This window comes from Callorhinus ursinus, unplaced genomic scaffold (assembly GCF_003265705.2).
Source record: "Callorhinus ursinus isolate GAN/ISIS: 27379988/994484 unplaced genomic scaffold, GSC_fseal_2.0 scaffold61, whole genome shotgun sequence".
Lineage (NCBI taxonomy): Eukaryota > Metazoa > Chordata > Mammalia > Carnivora > Otariidae > Callorhinus > Callorhinus ursinus.
The window spans coordinates 6,118,787-6,141,610 of NW_027397123.1; the positions used below are offsets into that span (position 1 = coordinate 6,118,787).

At 48.1% G+C, this 22,824-nt stretch overlaps 1 protein-coding gene across 1 annotated transcript in view; it reads left to right on the forward strand.

Annotated features, from left to right (window-relative positions):
- The window catches only part of RHPN2 (rhophilin Rho GTPase binding protein 2), a 65,404-nt gene that overhangs the window by 41,227 nt on the left and 1,353 nt on the right, over window positions 1-22,824 (forward strand). Inside the window, exons 5-14 of the mRNA XM_025854341.2 lie at window positions 4,669-4,746; window positions 5,080-5,204; window positions 6,862-7,028; window positions 9,543-9,730; window positions 10,136-10,292; window positions 11,517-11,636; window positions 13,200-13,394; window positions 15,813-15,889; window positions 17,002-17,148; window positions 17,434-17,589. Of these exons, the coding sequence (XP_025710126.1) occupies window positions 4,669-4,746; window positions 5,080-5,204; window positions 6,862-7,028; window positions 9,543-9,730; window positions 10,136-10,292; window positions 11,517-11,636; window positions 13,200-13,394; window positions 15,813-15,889; window positions 17,002-17,148; window positions 17,434-17,589 (1,410 nt within the window). The remainder of the gene's footprint in view (window positions 1-4,668; window positions 4,747-5,079; window positions 5,205-6,861; window positions 7,029-9,542; window positions 9,731-10,135; window positions 10,293-11,516; window positions 11,637-13,199; window positions 13,395-15,812; window positions 15,890-17,001; window positions 17,149-17,433; window positions 17,590-22,824) is intronic.

The window sequence follows — 22,824 nt, forward strand, 5'->3', positions numbered from 1 at the left end:
TGGGGTCCTAATGGCCCCGAAGGTTCTGCACCATCCCTGTGGTTTCCCTTAACCCTGACCACACCACTGTATTAGTCCTTTCCTTAAATTCACATCGGGCATGCCGTGTCTGTGGGTGCCACCTTCTTCCTGTCTGGACCTGCTGGGTGCTCTAGCCTTTCCCACTTCTTTAGAATGCTGGCTTTTGTTAAGACACCTGATTCTCGAGTCTACTTCCATCTGTTTCTGATCCGTGCCTGGTTTCGTTGCCTATCCATTGGTCACTGTTTAATCCCTATGTGTTTTATTTTTTTAATAATTTTTTATTGTTATGTTAATCACCATACATTACATCATTAGTTTTTGATGTAGTGTTCCATGATTCATTGTTTGTGCATAACACCCAGTGCTCCACGCAGAACCTCCACGTGCCCTCTTTAATACCCATCATCAGGCTAACCCATCCCCCACCCCCTCCCCTCTAGAACCCTCAGTTTGTTTTTCAGAGTCGATCGTCTCTCATGGTTCGTCTCCCCCTCCGACTTACCCCCCTTCATTAATCCCTATGTGTTTTAGTAGCACATTAGGGCAAGCCTCCTTTATGACCATGCTTTTCCAAATGTTCTTGGCTTTTCCCCCACATTTTTACTTCCATATTTTGTCAAGTTCTCCCAAAATAGTACTTTTGGGTTTTGATGGAAATTTCATTAGATTCATAGCCTATGTAGGACAAAATTTTATCTTTACCATATTGCACGTTTTCATCTATGAACATGTTTCTAATTGTTGATATGTCAACAAATAGCAAGTTTTATGCGGGGCAGGGACCGTGTCTGTCTTATTAAAAAAAAAAAAAAGACTTAATGCTTCCCATTTGTAACACCTGGGTGGATTTGGAGACTATAATGCTAAGTGAGATAAGTCAATCAGAGAAACACAAATACCATATGATTTCACTCATAAGTGGAATTAAGAAAGAAAACAAAAAAAAGAAAAAGAAAAGAAAAAAAAGACAAGCGAAATACCAGACTCTTAACCATAGATAACAAACTTCTGGTTCCCAGAGGGGAGGTTGGGGGTGGGGGCGAAACAGGTGACGGGGATTAAGAGCACACTTACCATGATGAGCACTGAGTAATGTGTAGAGTTGTTGAATCACTATACCGTACAAATGAAACTAATACAACACTGTATGTTGACTATAGTGGAAATTTAAAAAAAATGCCTTAATGAATACATGAAAGAATGAAATAATTTATGTCTTTCAGTAAAGCTTAATAACTGCTTAGTGAATTCAGTTAATTTTATCCCTGGGAATATTGCACTTTTGTTGAGATGGTGCAATTGGGAAGTTATTGTTTCCCAGTTATATTTTTCTAACTGGTTATGGCTTATGTAAGAAAGGAAGAACTATTGGGGCGCCTGGATGGCCCAGGCGTTAAGCGTCTGCCTTTGGCTCAGGTCATGATCCCAGGGTCCTGGGATTGAGCCCCGCATTGGGCTCCTTGCTTGGTGGGAAGCCTGCTTCTCCCTCTCCACTCGCTTTGCTTGTGTTCCCTCTCTCGCTGTGTCTCTCTCTGTCAAATAAATAAAATCTTTTAAAAAAAAAAAGAAAGGGGGAAGACTACTGATTTATATCTATTACTTTTGTGGCCATTTCACTGAATTCCTATTATTTTAGTAGTTTTTCAGTTGGCGTGCTCTAGGTTTTGTAAATGTGCCATTATTTTGCAAAAAAAATTATATTATCTTTGTTTATTCCTTTCTAATATTTGTCTTAATTTGTTGGCTAGAGAACTTCAAAATGTGTCATATAATAGATGTTATGTAATCCTTGTCTTATCCCTGATGTTTACAGTGGGTTTCAGCTAGACATTTTTTATCCTACTATTTAGTATGATAACATATTTACTATCTAAACATTTATGTTTAATCTAGCTTAGGAATGCATTTAGAATTTACTAAAATTCTCTTTGACTTTTATGAGATTAACATAAAGGTTTTTTTTAAACTTACCTTAAGTGTAACTTGTCTCCTCATTTTAAGAAAATTTTTGCCAGTGTCCACAGCAGAAGTTGACAGAACAATGTGCTGTCCTGAAAAGGATGCAGTTTCTCTCATCCCTGAGCATCAACTGAGTGGTGACCCCTAACACTGCTTTCAGGGATGTCATCGGAGAAACCCTAGATGAACTTTGTCCTCCAGATCATTCTCACCTTTACTAACATCACTAATAACATAATTCTAGTGGAAGATCATTTCAAATTTTACAAATCTTTGTATTAGTAGAGGAGCTGATTCCAAACATCAGCACTTTAAGTCGTAAAGAAAATCTGTGACATCATAAAATGAAAGGAAAAATTGGGTAAAATGACCAAATTGAAAAACAGAAGGAGCCTCTGCATATCCTTGGACCCAGCAAAGCATCTCAGAGTTTATGCTGAGGAGCTAATCAGAGGTGTGCTTGCGGATGACTATCATGGTATAATCTCTAATCACAGAAAACATACAAGTGACTTAAATGTCTAACAAGATGAGGTTAAGAATATCATGATATAGGGGCGCCTGGGTGGCTCATTCATTAAGCATCTGCCTTCGGCTCAGGTCATGATCCCAGGGTCCTGGGATCGAGCCCCGCTTCGGGCTCCCTGCTCGGGGCGGCGGGGGGGGAAGCCTGCTTCTCCCTTTCCCACTCCCTCTACTTGTATTCCCTCTCTCGCTATGTCTCTCTCTATCAAATAAATAAAATCTTTAAACAAAGATTATCATGATATATATTGGCTAACACATAGTAGGTGCTCGATTTATTTGTTTAATAAATGAGTTGTACACACATTACATTAGAGGATTACATAATCATTAAAAGTCGTGTTATGGAGGGGCAGCTGGGTGGCTCAGTCGGTTAAGCGTCCAACTCTTGATTTTGGCTCAGGTGGTGGTATTGAGCCCCGAGTCGGGCTCCGCACCCAGTGCTGAGTCTGCTGGAGATTCTCTCCCTCTCCCTCTGCACCTTCCCCTCCCTGTGTGTACACGCTCTCTCTTTCTCTAAAATAAATCTTTTAAAAATTTTTTTTAAAGTCATATGGCGTATGCCAATATTTGCTGCATTGCCAGTTTAAAAAGAAAAGCACAGCAGATGTGTATATTCATTCCCAAAAGAACCCCATTTTTATAAGACAAGGATGTGTGAGTGTGTGTGTGTGTGTGTGTGTGTGTGTATGTGTGTATGCACGGAACATACAAAAAACAGAAGGGGCTTTAGTGTAGAAAGTGTGCAATGAGAATCTACGCACAGACACCTGAGAAAATACAGTTGAACATGTCTTTCCTCCACTTTCTGGTAGCCAGGGAGAGCCAGCACTTAGGGCAGATGCTATGCAAGAAGCCACTCTCGATGCCTTTTATGCTATTTTTATTTTTATTTGTTCCCCATCATACTTGCCATCTTCTAATATATAATATAATTTACTTATTTATTTGGGTTTTTTTTTTAAGTTTTTTTTTTATTTGAGAGACCGAGCATGAGCGGGGGGAGAGGGCAGAGGGAGAGGAAGAAGCAGGCTCCCCATTGAGCAAGGAGCCTGATGGGGGACTTGATCCCAGGACTCTGGGATCATAACCTGAGCCAAAGGCAGACGCTTAACCGACTGAGCCACCCAGGCGTCCCTAACTTACTTATTTGTTATGCCTGTCATTTATTGTCTGTGCTCCCTTGTGAGAATAGAAGCTGTAGAAAAGTCTTTGTTTTGTTCACTGATGGAGCCCAGGCCTTACGAACAGTGCCTGGACATAGCAGGTGTGCATCTGTGTGTGCCATATGCCTGAATGAACTCACAGAGTCATCATCGAACGCTGGACTGGGGACCCGGTTAGGGGGTCTGATCCGGGTGCTTCATTTGTGGAAGTGCCCAAAGCTGCTCTCACAAAGGTTCCTCTCGCAGTCCCTGAGGGTAGTTTCCTTTGCTAGGAAGGCCCTGTGCCCAGGTACTGAAGGCGGCCCACAGGATGGACATCAGAGCTCCTGAGTGTCTGGGATGTTTGCCACAATTATTCAACGTATTGTCACTTACACAGTCATTTGAATGTGATGCAAAGACATTATATTTTATTTATTTTTTTAAAGTAGGCTCCATGCCCAATGTGGGGCTTGAACTCATGACCCTGAGATCAAGAGTCATGTGCTCTACCATCCGAGCCAGCCAGGCTCCCTCACAAAGACATTTTAAAATAAAAAAAACTTCAACTTTCCTTTTTACTGAAGCAACGAAAAGAACGTTTTTAAATATACATGCAGCTCAGAAAATGAATCCCACCATCCAGAAAATCACCGTAGCATATAATCTCCTGGTTGTATGAACTCTACATGTTTTTTTAAGCGGGGGGAGGGGGGCACATTAGACATTCCTGTTTTACCTGTTTATGGTTTGCAGTGACACCTTACAGGATCTCATGTCCTTTTTCTTTTTTTTTTTTTTAAAGATTTTATTTATTTATTTGGCAGAGAGATACAGAGAGAGAGCAAGTAGGCAGAGAGGCAGGCAGAGGGAGAGGGAGAAGCAGGCTCCCTGCCGAGCAGGGAGCCCGATGCGGGGCTCGATCCCAGGACCCTGGGATCATGACCTGAGCCGAAGGCAGCCGCTTAACCGACTGAGCCACCCAGGCACGCCTCTCATGTCCTTTCTCTTGCAGGATTTCATCCTGGAACATTACAGCGAGGACAGCTGCCTGTATGAAGATGAGATAGCAGACTTGATGGATCTGAGACAGGTGCGGTGTTGTGTGTGGTGGGCAGGGGAGGGGAGGGGAGGGAGGGGAGGGTGGCTGCCATGGAGGGTGGTTGGAGGTGATGGGGAGGTGCTTTCAGAACCCTCTGTTCAGCCTGGCCACAGCAGGGAACAGACGCGCCCCCTGGCACATCTGAGGCTGGATTCAGGGACTCCTGAGCCTACCCCAGCCCTCTCCACCCCTCCTAGTGTTCAGGGTAGCAGCAGCGGGGGCCCAGGCTCTGCAGACATAGCAGGTGTGACATCTGGGCTGGCCGTGAGCTGCATCCTCACCTACTCCCCACCCCCCCATCTTCGGTGGTTCCTTTCCCTCCAGGCTTGCCGGACACCCAGCCGAGATGAGGCCGGGGTTGAACTGCTTATGAGCTACTTCATCCAGCTGGGATTTGTGGAGAACCGGTTCTTCCCGCCCACCCGACAGATGGGGATCTTGTTTACATGGTAGGTGCTCGAGGCCCCCGCTGCTGCCCTCCCCTTTGGCACCCTGGGGCTCCTCTGCAACCCCGCCCCCTCTTTCAAGCGGTCCCATTTCTACAGGAGAGCCTGGAGACACATAGATCAAGGGGTGTTTATGTATGAAGGGGATCCAAGGGGAGAAGGCGCCAACAGACCGTGGCTTCTTGCTTCTCCAAGCAAGTGAGCCGAGGAGAAGAGGCTTTGTGTGTTGTGTGTGTGCTCATTTTATTGTTGGGGAAACACGGGGGCTCCGAGGTAGAACTAACAAGAAGCAAGATTCTTGTTCCAGATGGGACAGGCGGTGGGAGTCGGGTTTTGTCCTAACGACAAAGGCAGCAAACAGAAATAGATCAGCTCTTAAAAACCTAAGTGGGGCATTTGATTCTTCTCCAGAGTTGATATTTTCGAAGGTTAGTGCTGTTTAAATACTTTGGAGATGCGGTACCTCTTCCCTGAGGGTACTTAGCATGGGAGAAAGGGGCATATTCGGAGTGACATTCACCACCGCTGGTGGCTACAGATGCTTGGCTTTGGCCAACATAGGCACTTGACTTTTGCTAAAGATGCCTTAGCTGCCTACTCGGAGCGAAAGGGTAAAGGTGATTTCTCCTTAGTGTTGAATTAGGAAGAATCTCCACGTCTACCTCCTGGTTGATGGGTGAACTTTAAAACAAATCCTGAGTCTTTTAGACTTGAGGAAGAATTACGAGGGGTTCGTAATTGCTACGTTTCCTTTAGGAGAAGACATACACACACACACACACGTATTTTTGGAGTGAGAGAGTGGGGTGGGGGGCAGAGAGAGAAAGAGAATCTTAAGCAGGCTCCACGCCTAGCACGGAGCCCGACTTAGGGCTCATTCTCACAACCCCAAGATCATGACCTGAGCTGAAATCAAGAGTGAGACATTTAACCGACTGAGCCACCCAGACGCCCCAAGAGAACACATTTTTAATACACCTTAATTTTTAGAACAGTTTTAGGTTCACAGCAAAATTGAGAGATTTCCCATATATCCCCTACCCCCACACATTATCACCCAAAGTCCACAGTTTACATTGGCGTTCACTCTTGGTGGTAGTCACTGATGGGTTTTGACCATGTGTAAGGACACGTTTCCATGTTATAGGATCACACAGAGTAGTTTCACTGCCCTACAACCCTTTTCTCCACCTCTTTCTCCCTCCTCCTCCCGTCAACCCTGGCATCTACTGATTCTTTTTGTTTCCACTGTTTTGCCTTTTCCAGAATGCCAGATAGTTGGAATCATAAAGTATGTAGCCTTTTTCGGAGTGGCTTCTTTCACTGAGAAATATGCATTTAAGTTTCCTGCATGTCTTCTCACGGCTCTATAACCCATTTCTTTTTATTGCTAAATGATATTCCACTGTATGGTTGTGTTGCAGTTTCTTTGTCCATTCACTTTTGGAAGGACATGTTGGTTGAGAAGCCTTCCTTTTGTGTGAAATTGTAGGTATCTTTATTTAGTGTGATCAGCCCATTGGCTTGCTTGGAAATGAAAGCTTCATTGCATGTGCATCTTTGTATTTTATTCAAGAAGTAAATTTTGTCCGCTTTCACCCCAAAGCGGCCTTCACCAGCCAAATAATTCATGTTCTCAAAACCTATTTCTTTTAACTAGGTATGACTCGCTCACCGGGGTTCCGGTGAGCCAGCAGAACTTGCTACTGGAGAAGGCCAGCATTCTGTTTAACATCGGAGCCCTCTACACTCAGATTGGGACCCGATGCAATCGGCGGACCCAGGCTGGGCTGGAAGGCGCGGTGGACGCCTTTCAGAGAGCCGCAGGTGTGTCTCCAGGAAGGCTGTCGGGATAGCGTCCTGGCCCCACTGGGGGGCAGGGCACGGGGTTCTGCAGCGGAAGAGGGTCCATGGGCCTTCCCCAGGCCCATGCTTGGGTTCCCAGGCCTGTAAGGGCCAGGCGGGTTTCTAGTGCTGGTGTACCTTCCCACCGAGAGAATTGCTTAACGGCTCAAGCCCTAATGGCCCATGGACACAGCGAACCCCGTGGTTAACAATTAATCTTTTCCGAATGAGTGGCCCCAGGGATGGCAGCGAATGAATTGTTCCTTTGAACACTGTATTGGAGAAGGGGAATACGTTTTTCTCAAAGAGTGCAAATGTAGGCTCTTTTCTCTTTCACCAGGCCTGGTTCATCACTACATGTTACTATCCTGCGTTTATATTGTGCTCATTGTGGAAAGCTTGCCTGCCTGAGGCTCTCCTCCAAGCCCTCTGTCACGTGACACTTAGCATCAACCTATAGAGGACTGGAGGTCGCCAGGCTGGGTGTAGTGGGTGGGTCTGGCTCGGGGGTGTCTGAGGGTCCTGCATTGCTCTCCAGCAGGGCCTGTGGCTGGCCGACTTGCCACTGGGAATGGTGGGAGAAGGCAGCCACACGGCACAGACCACAGCATGATCCCCTGAGCGGGCTGCACTCCAGGTTCCCTTCTGTGCTGGTCCTCATCACTCTGCTTTGGGGAGTTACTCCCAGCAGGGGATGTTTGGGGTGTCTCACTTTGCAAGGCCGTGAAGAACCAGAGATTTGTCATTTTGGCTGATCGTGAAATAGCTTATGTTAAAATGACTGATCCCTTGGGGGACGCCCAAGGGGTCTCAGTCGGTTAAGAGTCCTGGGATCAAGCCCCACACTGGGCTCCCTGCTCAGCGGAGGACCTGCTTCTCCCTCTGCCTGCCACTCCCCCTGCTTGTACTCTCTCTGACAAGTAAATAAATAAAATCTTAAAAAAAAAAAAAAAAGATCCCTTGGGATAAAACAACATGCTAAGATCCCATGTGGGAGTGGATTTCTTTTACCGTACATCCTTTCCTGGGCTCATTTTCTTTCTGAGGAACCTAAAGCAGTCATGCTTGGTGACCCATCTCTAGGATGACAGCAACATAGACAACATGAAGCTTAAGAACAGAGCGGGAGCAAACCCCAGAAAGGAGCAGATAGCCCGCAGCTTCTGCCATCTGTCCATGGGGCAGTTTAGGCTTTGCAACAAAACCAGAGGAACCAGTCAGATGGGATTCATCTCAGAGATTTTATTTCAGCCTCTGTTGATTGTCAGTCAGCACTGTGACAGTTAATCTTCTAACATATAAAAAAGTCAGCTAAGGGCCACAGCAGGAAAATTTCCATTGGAGTAGCTGGGTTGGTCTTTCCTGAGGTCCTGGGGAAAAGCCCTGAATTTCATCATGACCCAGGTGTTAAGTGGGAGCGTGTCCCGCGGAGAGCCCTTCCGCCGTCAGCCTGTCTGCTTTCTGCTTTCACCTCCATTAAATGCCAGGTCATGTATGGGATGCCTCACAGTTGGCCCAGGTGAGACAGGAGTAAACAGGGAGCAGGCTGGTTTCCTCGCTTGATACAGATGGAAGTGTTTTAGAAAAGAATCTTGATTTTTTTTGTTTTTTTGTTAAGATGCACAAAAGAAAATGACCATTTGTAACCGATTTCGAGTGTTCAGTTCATTGGCATTAAGTACATTCACGTGGTCGGGCAACTCTCTTATCACCAGAACTTTGTCATCTGCCTGGACTGAAACTCTGGGGGGCCCCTGGGGAGTGCAGTGGGTTCAGCGTCCGACTTCAGCGTCCGACTTTTGGTTTCGGGTCAGGTCCTGTTCTCAGGGTCGTGGGATCGAGTCCTGTGTCAAGCTCCGTGCTCAGTGTGGAGTCTGCTTGAGATTCTCTGTCCCTCTGCCCCTCCCCCTGCCTATGCACGCACCTGCTCTCTCTTTCTCTCCCTCTCTCAAATAAATATAATCTTCAAACTGAAACTCTGTACCCATTAAACACGATTCCTTCCTGCTCCCTGCCCCTGGCAACCACTATGCTACTTTTTTGTCTCCCTGAATTTGACTCTTTCAGATACCTTGTCTCATAGATCAGAATATTTGCCCACATGACTGGCTTATTTCACTTCGCGTAATGTCTGCATCCATGTTGTAGCATGTGTCAGACTCTCCTTCCTTTTTAAGGCTGAAAAATGATTCCGTTGTATGTATACACCACATTGTTTAACCGCACGTTGATGGACATTTGGGCTTTTATGACTAATGCTGTTGTGAATGTGGGTGTATGAGTATCGATTTCCATCGGTTTCTGTCTGCTTTCAATTCTTCAGGGTGTATACCTAGGAAGGGAATTGCTGGATCTTACGGTAACTGAGAATCAGATTTTTCACAACGTTCCAGAACACGTTCTTAATTTTTGCGTCTCTCCATCTCTGTGCTTTTGAACAGTATGGTGAAATCGATATGACCCCCCACTAATGTGCAAAAAAATTTCCAATTGTAGGGGTTTTAAATCACCTGAAGGAGACGTTCACTCATACTCCAAGTTACGACATGAGTCCTGCCATGCTCAGCGTGCTGGTCAAAATGATGCTTGCACAAGCCCAAGAAAATGTGTTTGAGAAAATCTGCCTTCCTGGGATCCGGAACGAGTTCTTCATGCTGGTGAAGGTGGCTCAGGAGGCTGCCAAGGTGAGCCCTCCCAGGTCCCGTGACTTTTGGGGGGTGGACGGGATGTGTCGATGTGGGCCCCCTGGAAGCAGCGGCGGCTTCCCACGGCATCTTGCCCGTGACCTGGGCAGCATGCCTGCTCTGGACTGAGTGTGAGCTTGCGTTTTCTTGGCAAGCTGTGGCGTTTCCGATACGGATCACTGATTCCATCTGCAGCTTAGGCCGAAAACCCAGCATCATGACTGTTGCCTACTCTTGCTGTGAACTCTGATGCTGAAAGAACTAGGAAGCCTTGGAGCTGCTCCCAGATTGTGGAGCGGCCGCCAGCAGGGCTGCTCCATAGAAGAAAGGGCTCTTTTTCTGCAGCCTGGGTGCGTGAGCATCCCCGGGCCAGGCTCCCCCTCCCCAGCATTCCTTCTGTTGCAGGTGGGGGAGGTCTATCGGCAGCTGCACACAGCCATGAGCCAGGCACCGGTGAAGGAGAACATCCCCTACTCCTGGGCCAGCTTGGCCTGCGTGAAAGCCCACCACTACGGAGCCCTGGCCCACTACTTTGTGGCCACCCTTCTCATCGACCACCAGTGTAAGGCTTGTGGGCTTGGAGACTCTGGGGCTTTGGTCAGGGTTGTGCTTCCAGAACATTCTGAGCTGAGTGACAGCTGTCTGTCTGCCCTGGAGATGCTCCCAGGATTTAGGGGTTCTCCGTTCCTGCTATGGAGGATGAGGGGGAGTGTAATTCTGCCTGGGATGGAGCAGACATCTCCAAGGAGATGACTTCCTCCCCTCCCCCCGCCCCGGCATTGAGACCACGGCTTGGACCAGGGCTAGCGCTCGTGAGGCACTCACCTAGGCACTGAATCTAAGGGGATGCCCCCAAACTCAGTATTCAAGATAACCTTTGGATGTGATATTTTAAATGAATCAGAGCTAATGTGAAAAAAATCCACGGTGATCCAAATTTTAAATAAGACTGCAGATCAGTAACAAGGTTGTGCTGACCCACCTCGGAGCCTGAAGCAAAGAGGAATTTTGATGTTCATCATGCGTTTTTTTTTAGCATACATTTTGGTATTAAGACAATTGTATTAAACTATCCTGTATCCTGACTGCTGAGTGTTTGGTGGTGCCCTCTTAAATTTTCAGCCCTAGGTGAGTGTCTTGCTCTCCTCACCCTAGTCTTGGCTCTGATTTGAGGTCAGGTGGGACTCTTGTTGTCATGAGCTCTAATCAAGGTCGCCCCACAGTAGACAGGACAAGTCACATAAACCAGTAGTTGTGGTGGCAACACACATGGGGCAGCAGTTGGACTCCTTTGGTGTAGTCACGGAAGGCTTCTCAGAGGCGGTGACATTTGAGTTGGACCTTGAAGTCTAAGGAGCACTTTTGCAGCTGAACAAGGAGGAAAAGGACAGCTAGAGCAAGAACACTAGCCGAACTCTGGAAGGGAGGCCAGAAGTGTTGCGGTGGCGGGGAGAGGTTTGGTGAGGCTAGAGAGGGGGTGCGTGCCAGGGAGGGTGGGTGCAGGCACAGAGGCCACCAGAGGCTTGAGGCTGGGCTATGCTGGGAGGTTCCATGAGGTGGGTGAGTTGGAGGAGGTAGAGTGGGGGCTCAGAGCCAAACCACGAGCCCCTAGGGTTCGCCTGGCCCCAAGTGCACAAAGACTTGTGAGCTGCATGGTGGGGGTGTGTCCAGGGGCTGAAAGGAGACCTGTTATCCCAAGTGCCCTCTCTGAGGGGTCCTAGGCACTGTCTCCAGAGTCTGTGGTCACGTCCACAAGAAGAGATTTACCCTGTGGCTCTTGTTGCAGTGAAGCCGGGAGCTGATGAGGATCATCAGGAGAAGTGCCTGTCCCAGCTTTACGACCATATGCCAGAGGGACTGACGCCCTTAGCCACGCTGAAGAACGGTCACCAGCGCCGACAGCTGGGTATGCCTTGGCTGTCCCGCTCCCTCTGTCTGCAGGCCCCGTTTGATGCCCAGCTAGCTGGTCCTGCTCACAGACAGCCCCAGACAGGTCCCCAGGGCAGGGTCCAGAGAGTAGGGCATCCTGGGTCATCCTGGCCACTCTGGATCAGAAACCGTGAGGCACAGTCTGCAGCCTCAACAGGCTCCTGAGGCTGTGTTCTCGCAGGTTCTCTGAGGCCCTGGGCCTCCCAAAGCGGAGCCAGAGCTTTGACGATCTTCCCACCCCCTAGTGGTCCAGGGCATGGCCCTTGGTCATCCAAACGTGGAAGGGCACTTTTGTTAATGTTCTTCTGTCACACCTCTAAGAGCTGGTGATGCGTGGTCCTGGTTTGGTCTCTGCCAGGTGTCAGAATCTCTCTTCCCATGTGCGAGCCTGAATTCCTCTACTACCCAAACCTGCTCCTCACCCCCACACGCACTTCCCAGTCTCACTGATGGCAACTCCAGCCTAGAGGTGTGCAGGCCAGGAACCCGGGACTCACCTCCCGCCTTCAGCCTTCTTTCTCACCCCACCCATGATTGGCAGATCCCATTGACTCTACCTAGACAGCGCGTCCCAGATCCGACCACCTCTCACCCCACACCCTGGTCCAAGCCACACGGATGCAGTGCTTACTTACCACATATTGACTCCCTTCAATCTCACACAGCCCTGTGAGATAGGCATAATATGATCCCCATTTCACAGTTAAGGAAACAGAGGCCCAGAGAGGTCACGCAGCTCATAACTGGTCCCCCTGGCTTTCCTCTTTATTCCTTCATTCCTTCATTCTCAGTTCACATGGGTCACATCACATCAGTCCTCACACCCTAATGGGCTCCCATACCACCCAGAGTCGAGGCAGAAGTCTGGAGACATGTCTTGTCCCCTGCTCCTCTCTGGCCTCATTCCCTGCCTTTCGCTCCAGCCCTCACTCCCTCTGGCCACAGTCCCAAGCTCCTTGTAACCCTGGGACACACAGGCATACTCCTGCCCAGGGCCTTTCCACTTGCTGTTCCATCTTTCAGGAGAGCCCTTCTGTCAGATATCCTTGTAGCTTCCCCCTTGCCTCCTTCAGGGCTCTACTCAAAAGTTACCTTCAAGAAGGCCTTCCTGGATCACCCGTCATGGAAGAACAACTTTCTGTTCCCAGTCTTCTTTTGCTAGACCTGCTACCTGCCCGGCTTTATGTCTCTCCCTAATCTTATCACCCCATGATCCACTACTGATTTCTTTGCTTGTTAATGATCTGTCTTCAACCACCAGCACATAAACTCCATGACGACAGAGGCTAGTTTTTGTTTGTTCCTTCACCTCTAGTGCCCAGAACACTTGGTAAATATTTGCCGAATGAATGTTGTATAGACTCGAGTGATCATATCGCACATGGATTTAAGAGGGACTTAGGCTGTCCAAGCAGATCGTTCGGAAAAGAGAAGGTCCACCCTTCTGTGCTGGTCCTGGGGCACCTGGGCTCTCCCCAAGGTACTCACACGGCAGTTGGTGGGGGCACCGTGTCATGTGGGGTCGGCTTTCTGGGGGCAGGCAAGTCGCATGTGCGCCGAGCTGTGGTGCATCACGAAGAGTCCGTGAGGGAGGCCAGCCTATGTAAGAAACTCCGCAACATTGAGGTGCTGCAGGACGTGCTGTCCGCGGCACACCGGCGCTCCCAGCTCAAGGACGCTCAGCACCGGGAGGACGACGACCTGCTGAACTTGATCGAGGCTCCCGACATTATCTGTGAGTGACCTGGGAGCCTGTGGCGGGTGCAGAGGGCGCCCCCGTTTCTCCGGGGGCACAGCCTTGATCCGCTCCTCTGGGAAGGCTTGGGCAGACCCTGAGTTCTCTCTCTGCTCCCTCAGTGCAGGCGCGTCTTTATGGTCTTTGTCCTCAGTGACCTCGTGGTAGCATGTGACCCCCCCTCTGTCCCTCAACATGCCCCCCTCGGTGTCCCCTGCCGCCTTGTTTCTGTCCCCACCTCCCTCAGCACCCCCTTTGCTGACTGTTCTCGCCCAATCCCACCCACCCCCTCCTGGCATTCTCGGGGGTCTGCTCTCGCTGGTTTGTCTCCTCTGGATGGTTTCCTTAAAGTTTCATAACCTTCCTGGGGTTCTAGCCGTCACTTCTAGTCAGGAGACCTCAGAAACTACCTTCGCCTAGATGCTTCCGCTCTGCTCCACCCCCGGATTCCCTATGCCTCTGGGAATGCATTCTGAAGCTGTATCGGCCTTTTACCTCCAGCTCCGAGGTTTTAAAGCCAAATGCTTCCTTCTTCCCTCCCCTATGCTTGCTCATTCCTGTTCTCTCCTTCCTTCAGCACCAACATTTTCCCTCTTTCTTGTTTTAGGACAAACATTTTTTTTTACTATTATTATTATGAAATGAGAAGTAAATTTTCCGCTGAAAGAGTGGAGCCAGGGGGTGCGGGGAAAATTTTTACTTTGGCAGTGAAAATTCTTCAAAACCTAGTTTATCATGTGTGCGTGTGTGTGGTGAGAACACTCAAGATCTATCCTCTTGGTGATTTCAAGTAGGCGATACAGTATTGTTAACTGTGGTCACCATGCTGTGTTAGATCTCTAGAACGTGCTCATCTTGCACAACTGAACCTTTGTACCTTCGACCAACATTGCCTCATTCCCCACCCCCACTGTCACCCCACCATTCTGCTGTCTGCTTCTATGAGCCTGACTGTTTTAGAGTCCACATATCAGTGAGATCATGCACCACCAGCACTTTCTAGGCATTTCCAAGATGTTAATTACCATCCGGGGTTCAGGAAGATGGAGGTGAATGGGACAGTTGTTGCTGCCCTTGGGGAGGGGGCTGTTGGTTCTGCCCCAGGAGGCAGGAGTTGGGGGGCCTGAGAGGTGACTTTATAGTTAAGGAATGACTAGGATCTTTTAAGGAGTTAGGGGAAGGGGTGGCCCAATCAAGGGAACCTCCTTCCACCCCACTTCCTACATGTCTCTCTCCTGTCTCTTGAGGTTTCACCTCAATTTCCAGGGGCCAGTTGTTAGAAACAGAGCCCTGCTCAAGCTGGAACCTTGGGCTTGTCTGTGGTGATGCTGGCGGATATCTACTGAGCATTTGAGGTCTTCCAGGCACAATAGTAAGCACGACAGATAGAATCTCATTCAACTGTCCCTCCAACTCTGTAGGGAGGGACTAGGATTGCCCTCATCTTAGAGATGAGCCAGTACAGGCTTTAGGGAAACCAGACTCTTTGCCCCAGGTGACCAGGCTGGTAGGTGGAGGCAGGAATGGCACTCCATGATTCTCCTTCGTGGACACTGGCACCTCCTTGGCCCCTTTGTCCACACAGTGTGCTCTGTGGCCAGGAAGTAGAGATACGATTTCCATGGAGGGAGGAGGGGAACGGGGCTCCTGGCGAGGCTGTCCAGGGCTGATGGTGCCACTCTGGGAATGGATGGGCACCCTGTTTGAGCCCAACACTGTGTCCGGCAGTTTGTAGAAGCCACAGGGCCATCCTGCAAGTAGAGGGCTGTGTTCTACCTTGGCAGGATCAGGCTTCTTCCTCAGATTTTCTTTTTATACTGTTCTTCCTGTATACTTAGCCTGTTCTGGGATCCTATGTTAGGAGCTGACTAGCCTCGTGGTAAGGGTTGGCTTGAGCCTCCCACGAATAGGATGGTGGAGATTTAAGCTCTCAGTGGACACAACTTGGCAAACTGACACCCCACTAAAATCCTCATCTCACACGTGAATGATGAAAAGAAGAAGCTCCTCTCCCGCAGGACTTTGTGCTGAGAGACACAGTGCTTCCTCCTGTAATAGCCACACTTGAAATGTAGATGACTTCTTAGTCGGGTTTCATGACTGCCAAAGGAAGTCTGCTAGAATATATGTATGCTTCTTGAAGGCAGGGGATGTGTCTGATTGTCACTACTCTGTCCCAGCCCCAGAGCAAGGTATGGCTCATGGTAGGTACTCAGATGGAAGGTACAGGTGACACTGGGCCAGGGGGTTGACCAGCAGTCCATCTTCTGTACTACTTGTGTAGACCAAGAGGAAGGCCAAGAGACCAGGAGAAAGGTCTGCTTCTCTTCCCTTTGGAAAGAAGACAGACCTGAGTTTTCAAGGATCACTTTCAGTTACAGAAACATTTACGCTTTTCCTTTTAATATTCTTTTCCAGCTAAAACTGAGCAAGAGGTTGAAATTATATTGCCACAGTTCTCCAAGGTGACAGTGACAGACTTCTTCCAGAAGCTGGTATGTTGAATGCTTATTTCATAGTGACTCAAGGGGACAGCTCATATAAGTTGCAAGTATGTAAAAGGCTATTTTTAGATCATTTTAGATTTTTTTTTTTAAGTAGGCTCCATGCCCATTATGGAGCCCAACACATGACTTTGAGATCAAGACCTGAGCCGAGAGATGAAGAGTCAGACGCTTAACTGACTGAGTCACCCGGCACCCCAATAATATTATTAGACTTTTTAAATTAGAGACTTTATATTAAGATGGTTTTTAAGAAAGATTTTATTTATTTATTTATTTATTTATTTATTTATTTATTTATTTATTTATTAAGATTTTATTTATTTATTTGAGAGAGTGAGAGAGCACAAGCAGAGGGAGCCACAGGGGGAAAGGGAGAAGCAGGCTTCCTGCTGAGCAGGGAGCCCAATGCAGGATTCCATCCCAGGATAGCGGGATCATGACCTGAGCTGAAGGCAGACGCTTAACCGACTGAGCCACCCAGGTGCCCCAAGATTTTATTTATTTGAGAGAGAGAGAGAGTGCATGCATGGGAGCAGGGGAAGGAGCAGAGGGAGAGGGAGAAGCAGACTCGTGCCGAGCGCACAGCCTGATGCAGGGCTCGAGCCCAGGACCCTGAGATCATGACCTGAGCCCAAATTAAGAGTTGAATGCTCAACCAACTGAGCCACTCAGGCACCCCTAAGATGATTTTTTAAAGAATATTTTCTTGGGGCACCTGGGTGGCTCCAGTCGGTTAAGCGTCTGCCTTCAGCTTAGGTTATGATCCCACGGTCCTGGGATCGAGCCCCGTGTCAGGCTCCCTGCTTAGTGGGGAATCTGCTTCTCCCTCTCCCACTCCCTCTGCTTGTGCTCTCTCTCTCTTTCTGTCAAATAAATAAAAATCTAAAAAAAAAAACATTTTCTTTAAAATATATTGGCTATTTTAGAGAAAATGGCAGTTCTTGTATGACTGCTGTAGCACATGTTGTCCCTGGTGGTGTCATTGGTCTCTGAACAAGGCCGAGTGAGATCTGCAAGGATGACAAGGTGACATTTCTTGTAGCTTTCAAGTGCCTGATTCAGCCTTCAGATCCTACACGTAATGATGCTCTGTTCCAAAGGGCCCCCTGTCGGTGTTTTCGGCTAACAAGAGATGGACGCCTCCTCGAAGCATTCACTTCACTGCAGAAGAAGGAGACTTGGGGTTCACCTTGAGAGGAAACTCCCCCGTTCAAGTTCACTTCCTGGATCCTCAGTGCTCTGCTGCGGTAAGCGTGTGCTTCTCTAGATCAGGAGCAAAACTCACCAGTGCCTTGTAAGCAGTCAGACCCGTCACATACAAAGAAAGCTACCCAAACAAATCTGCCTGGGTGTAGGAATGAATTTAGGATTCCTTTGTGTAAAAGGTCTGACTGAAAGGCCTCTTGCGGGTGCTACCTGCCCAAAGAGCAAAGGATTCACGCGTGCTGTTGATTTTGTTCATGTTCTTGGGAACTGATCCAGGGAATGGAATGAACAGAACACTGACCTTCCTGTAAATCCTACGTTTGTAGCTGGCAGGGGCCAAGGAAGGGGATTATATTGTTTCCATTCAAGACGTGGATTGCAAGTGGCTGACAGTGAGCGAGGTCATGAGGCTGCTGAAGGCCTGTGGCAGGGATGGCGTGGAGATGAAGATCGTGAGCCTGTTGGACTTCACCTCATCCATGGTGAGTGCTGACAGGCCGGCAGAAAACAGAGGTGTAGAGTGAGGGCGGCGTGAGCCCAGCCCCAGGGGTGTGCCAGGCCCTGCACCTCATGCCTGCATTGGTGACCTGACGACTGGACTCCTGAGCTCATCCTTGCTGGGATGTGCTCACCTGGGGCCAGCGATCATTCGAAAACTGTAAAAAAAATGCTGTAGATGAAAGAACCACTTGATATATTTTTGATTGTTTTTTAAAGATTTTATTTATTTTTAAAGACTTTATTTATTTGAGAGAGTGAGAGAGAAAGAGAGAGCAAGCACGAGCAGGGGGAGTGGGAGAAGGAGAAGCAGGCTCTCTGCTGAGCAGGGAGCCCGATGCGGAACTTGATCCCAGGACTCTGGGATCATGACCTGAGCTGAAGGCAGATGCTTAACTGACTGAGCCACCCAGGCATCCCTAAAGATTTATTTTAGAGAGAGAGAGAGTGCAAGAGAGTGAGCGAGTGGCAAAGAGAGAGGGACCAGTAGCAGGAGAGGGAGAGAATCCCAAGCAGACTCCCTGCCGAGCGTGGAGCTGGACACGGGGCTTGATCTCACAACCCTGAGATCACGACCTGAGCCAAAACCAAGAGTCAGATGCTCAACCAACTGAGCCACCCAGGCACTGCCTGATTAAGTTCTTTTTTGATTACAAAAGTAATATGTACTCATGGTAAAAAAAAAATACTGAAATGGTACAGAATGGTACCTTAGACACTTTCTTCCATTACAGTACTCATGTATTCATTCAACAGATAGTGACTGAGCATCCTGTGTGTGTCAGGCCCTCCCTCGGTGGTGGAGCTATGGTTCAACTAGTTGGATGTGGTCCCTGCCCCCATAGAGTGGGCAGTAAATACGCAAATACATGGTTGTGATTCTGATAAGTGCAGTACAGAAAATACGACGTGTAACGTGACAGAACGTCTGGAGGTGGGGGGCGCCTGGGTGGCTCAGTCATTGTCTGCCTCTCTCTGTCAAATACATAAATAAAATCTTAAAAAAAAACAAAAAAGCAAAGAATGTCTGGAGGCAGGAGAGGCTCCTCTAGAGAGGGCTTGTACTGAGACACAAGGGACAGGGACGAACCCGCCATTTGAGGAGGCGCAAGAGGAGCCTTCTGGCCAGGGGGACCAATAGGTGCAGAGAGTCCCTGTAGCAGGAAGAAGCTTCTCCTGCGGGAGGATCTGAAAGAAAGCCTTCCAGCTGGAACCTGGTGACAGGGAGGGAGTGACAGGAAGTGAGGTGGGAGGTAGGCAGGGCCTCGTAGGCAGTGGTGGGAGTTTGGAAGCCATTGAGCCTCTCGAGAAGGGGAATGATGTTTATTTCAGAAGGACGTCTTACGTCTTGTTGCCTGGAGGCTGGCTGGGCGGCAGTAGCAGGAGCTGGCTAGAGCAGGTGTCCGGGCCAGCGAGCTTAGCAGCTGACGTTAGGGCGGGTGACGGCGGAGGGAGAGAGAGGTGCATGCGCCCGAGATAGTTTTGGAGGTAGAGCTGACAGAGGTTTGTAGATGATTTGTGTAAAAAACATCCTGGAGAGAAAAATGACTCCTCGGGTTTGGGCTTGAACGAAGGCACCATTTTTTGTAATGACGGGGAAGAGGGCAAGGGAGGGAGAGGAGAGAGGAAACAGAGTTGTACCGTGAATGTTTCACATGATGTTAGACACCCAAGTGTAATGTGAAGTAGGCAGCTGGATGTCCACATCTTCAGTTCAAGGGAGAAGTCAGAGCTAGAAATAAACATCAGAGAATCACCAACACAGAGATATTTAAAACTGTGAAGAGAGTAAATGGAATTACCACGAGGGGCTGAGGGTCAAGGACTCAACCTGGAGACACCGCAAGCAACTGGAGGTCAGTTAGAAGAGAAGTAGGCACAAAGGAAGTTGCGGAGCGGCATTTAGAGAGAGAGGATAAAAAGAAGCTTCTGGAGTCGAGAGAAGAAAATCCTGCCAAGAGAAAACAGTCGGTTGTGTAAAGTACAGTTAAGAGGTGGAGTTGTGTTTATTATATTTGACAGCAGGACAGAAGGACACTTTTCATGGAGAGATGGAAACAACTCTGATTAGAGAGGGCTAGAGAGTGAATGGATCATGTGAGTCCTTTGATAAGAAATGTTCAGAACAGGCTAATCCATAGAAGCACAATGTAGAGTAGAGGTTGCCAGGGCCTTGGGGGGTCAGGGAATTGGGGGCTAACTGCTGATGGGTTTAGGGTTTCCTTTTGGAGGGGAAAGAATTGTTCTGAAATTAGGTGGTGGTGGTGCTTGCACAACTCCGAATAGACTCAAAACTCTGGGGTGGTATTAACATGGTGAATTTTAAGGTATGTGAATTATATCTCCATTTAAAAATTAAAGAAGATGAAGTCGGACTCACAGAGCATCTTGGGGGAAGGGATCATTGAGAAATGGAATTTTTAGGGGCAGAATCTATAGAATTGCTGGGCAAGGGATCAGGGTCCCAACCAAAAACAAAAGAAGTTTGTCCAAAAGCAGGATAAGTAAAAGAGCTGGGCTCAGGACCAGCGGGCTGAAGCGTGGTGGGGGGTGGGGTGTGTGTGTGTGTGTGTGTGTGTGTTGCCCAGCACAAGGTGTGGCTTTGCAAGGAGAAAGGCTTATCTTTCCATTCTGCAGTAACTTGGAGCCAGACCCGTGAAGGAGCTGAGGTAGGGGTAGAAAGCAAGACTTTCTAGACGCAGATTGCGTGAAAAGGAATCCTGGCTTTATCGCCTGTGGTGACCATGGGCGTCAGGGATTGGTTCTGAGCTGCAGGAAGATGGCGAGGTGGTGCCTAGCATGGGATACGTGTCTTTCACAAGAGGTGTAATAATAACCATGATAGGGTTATTCTTGTCACCCAGTGAGGGCTGAGACAGTGGCAACCGAGCACTGTTTTTAACTGCTGGGCCTTTGCTCCAAACAAAACCAGATAATGAGAATAAAGCCCAGGGACCTAGCTGAACAGATGATCTGCTACCACAGTCTTTGGATTGTGGTGGGGACCCCAGCACTCCTCCATGGGGCACGTTTGGAATATCGCTGATGTAGTAGAGAGACCCCAGGCCTGGAATTGGGCCCTGCCTGCTGGAAACCAGCTGTGTCGCCTTCAGCAAGTTAATACCCTCCCTAGGATTGTTTCCTCATTTGTACAAAGTGGAATGAGTATCCGGCTCTCAAACCGGGCTCCCTATTGCTGTGAGTCAGAGGGGTGCCTGGATTATTTGGAGAATGGGTAGTGGGGAACATGGTGCTTGAGGACAAGAATAAAGGGAGTGGCAGGAAGGGAGCAGACATGGTGTGAGCTGGGAGGACATAGGGAAAAGGCAAGCTTTTCAAGGGTGGTGGTGGTAGTCGTGTGGGTATGTGTGGGTATCGATAACACAGTAAAGGTCAGGGAGGCAGGCGTGCAGGATGGAGGACATACCAGGAGGAGGGAGTGAGATCCAGGCACACAGAAGGACTTGTCTTTAGGGACAGATGCTATTAAGTATAGCACAGTACTATCAGGAGGACATGTGTGGGGCTTCAAGGAGACATCTAGGAGAGAAGGAATGAATTTACTAGGACAACGTTAGGAGTGCCAGGTAATGAGGTGCCCAGTAGAGGTTTGAGGTCAGGGTTAGCGTTTTAAGGGAAACCAGTCAGCTTGGTAAATATCCCCCAGTAACGTGCAGCCCTTTGGGCACAGGCCTGGGAGGAGGCAGAGGGTGGAGTTTAACTAGACTTGGCATTCACTGGTTGAAGTATGGGAGAGGGTCGAGGGTATTTATAAGAGAATGGTCATAAAGATTTATAATGGACTTTAAGCAGGTTAAGGTTGAAAAGTGTTTGCAGGCATGAAATCTACATCCAGGACAATTTATCATTGTTTTTAATGGGAGTGCGCATGCATGTCTTGTAGAGTATGGTGGGAGTAAATGGCAGTTTTATAGAAAAGGGATATCTTCATCCAAAGGAGCCAGACTCGAGAGGGACAGTTTAGAGTGAATACCCCTTCTTTATTGTCCCAACTCTCAAATTCCTTGATTTCTATTATGACTATCGTCCCCCACCACTTTAGATATATAGTACGTATATGTAAAGGCCCGGTTTTGGTGCCTGGAACATAGTAGATTGGTTCAGTAAACATTTGGTGAACAAAGCAACTCCAGTGTTAGGCAAACCTTGGAAGCAGGGGATAACCCACATGGAAGATTCCAGAAAACAAGTATCTGCAGGTTTCCTATTTGAACCCTACACAATCCTTTAAAAGTTAATAGTAGTGCTCACTGGGCAAAGAGTTTCAGCTGGGGAAAAAGAGAAAGTTCTGGAGGTGGACGGTGGTGATGGCTGTACAGCAGTTGAATGTACTTAATGCCACTGAACTGTACCCTTGACAGTGGTTAAAAGGGCCAATTTTAGGTCATGTATATTTCCTCAGTTTAAAAAGATAGGGGGGAAAAGTTACTAGTATCCTCACCACGGATTCCGTATTGTCTGTAAAGAGAATGAAGTTGATCTGTACCTACTGGCATGGACTGAAATCCAAGGTACGTTCATTAAGTGAAGAAAGCAAGAGGCAGACCAGTGTGGAGCATCTTCCTTTTCCGGGAAAGACAAACAGTGACGTATACCTATGCACACGTCAATACCTGGATAGGAACAGCATCTCTGAAAGCGTAACAGAGGGCACCTGGGTGGCTCAGTCACGGTCCCATCACAATCCCAGGGTCCTGGGATCAAGTCCTGCATCAGGGTCTGTGCTCAGCGGGGAGTCTGCTGGTCCCTCTCCCCATGCTCATGCTCTCTCTCGCTCTCAAATAATTTTTTTTTTAAAGTAAAAAAATAAAAGCGGAATAGAAATCATGTTTACTTCAGGGGAAAGGCCTGGAAGTCAAGGGACTTCCTACTCTTCAGGGCGAGGGACGCCCTACTCTTCAGTATATGTATTTTCATATTATTGAGCATGAGTATTATTTTTACAAATAGAATAAGAACCTTAAAAAGCGAGTCCTACTACTAGCCTAAATTACTACTACTGAGTCTATTCCTTAAAAATTGTCCTTGTTTTTAAGAACTGAATTCTAGGTAAGCGTTAATTCACTTGAGTTCCAGAATTATATCAACTTACTTTTAAAAAGGATGCTGTAAGTGCAAAATGTGAGCCCAGACTTTGCAATCACTTATCAGCTATCTTGAGGACTTCTAACACCGTTTTTCGTCTTTCCCATGTGCAG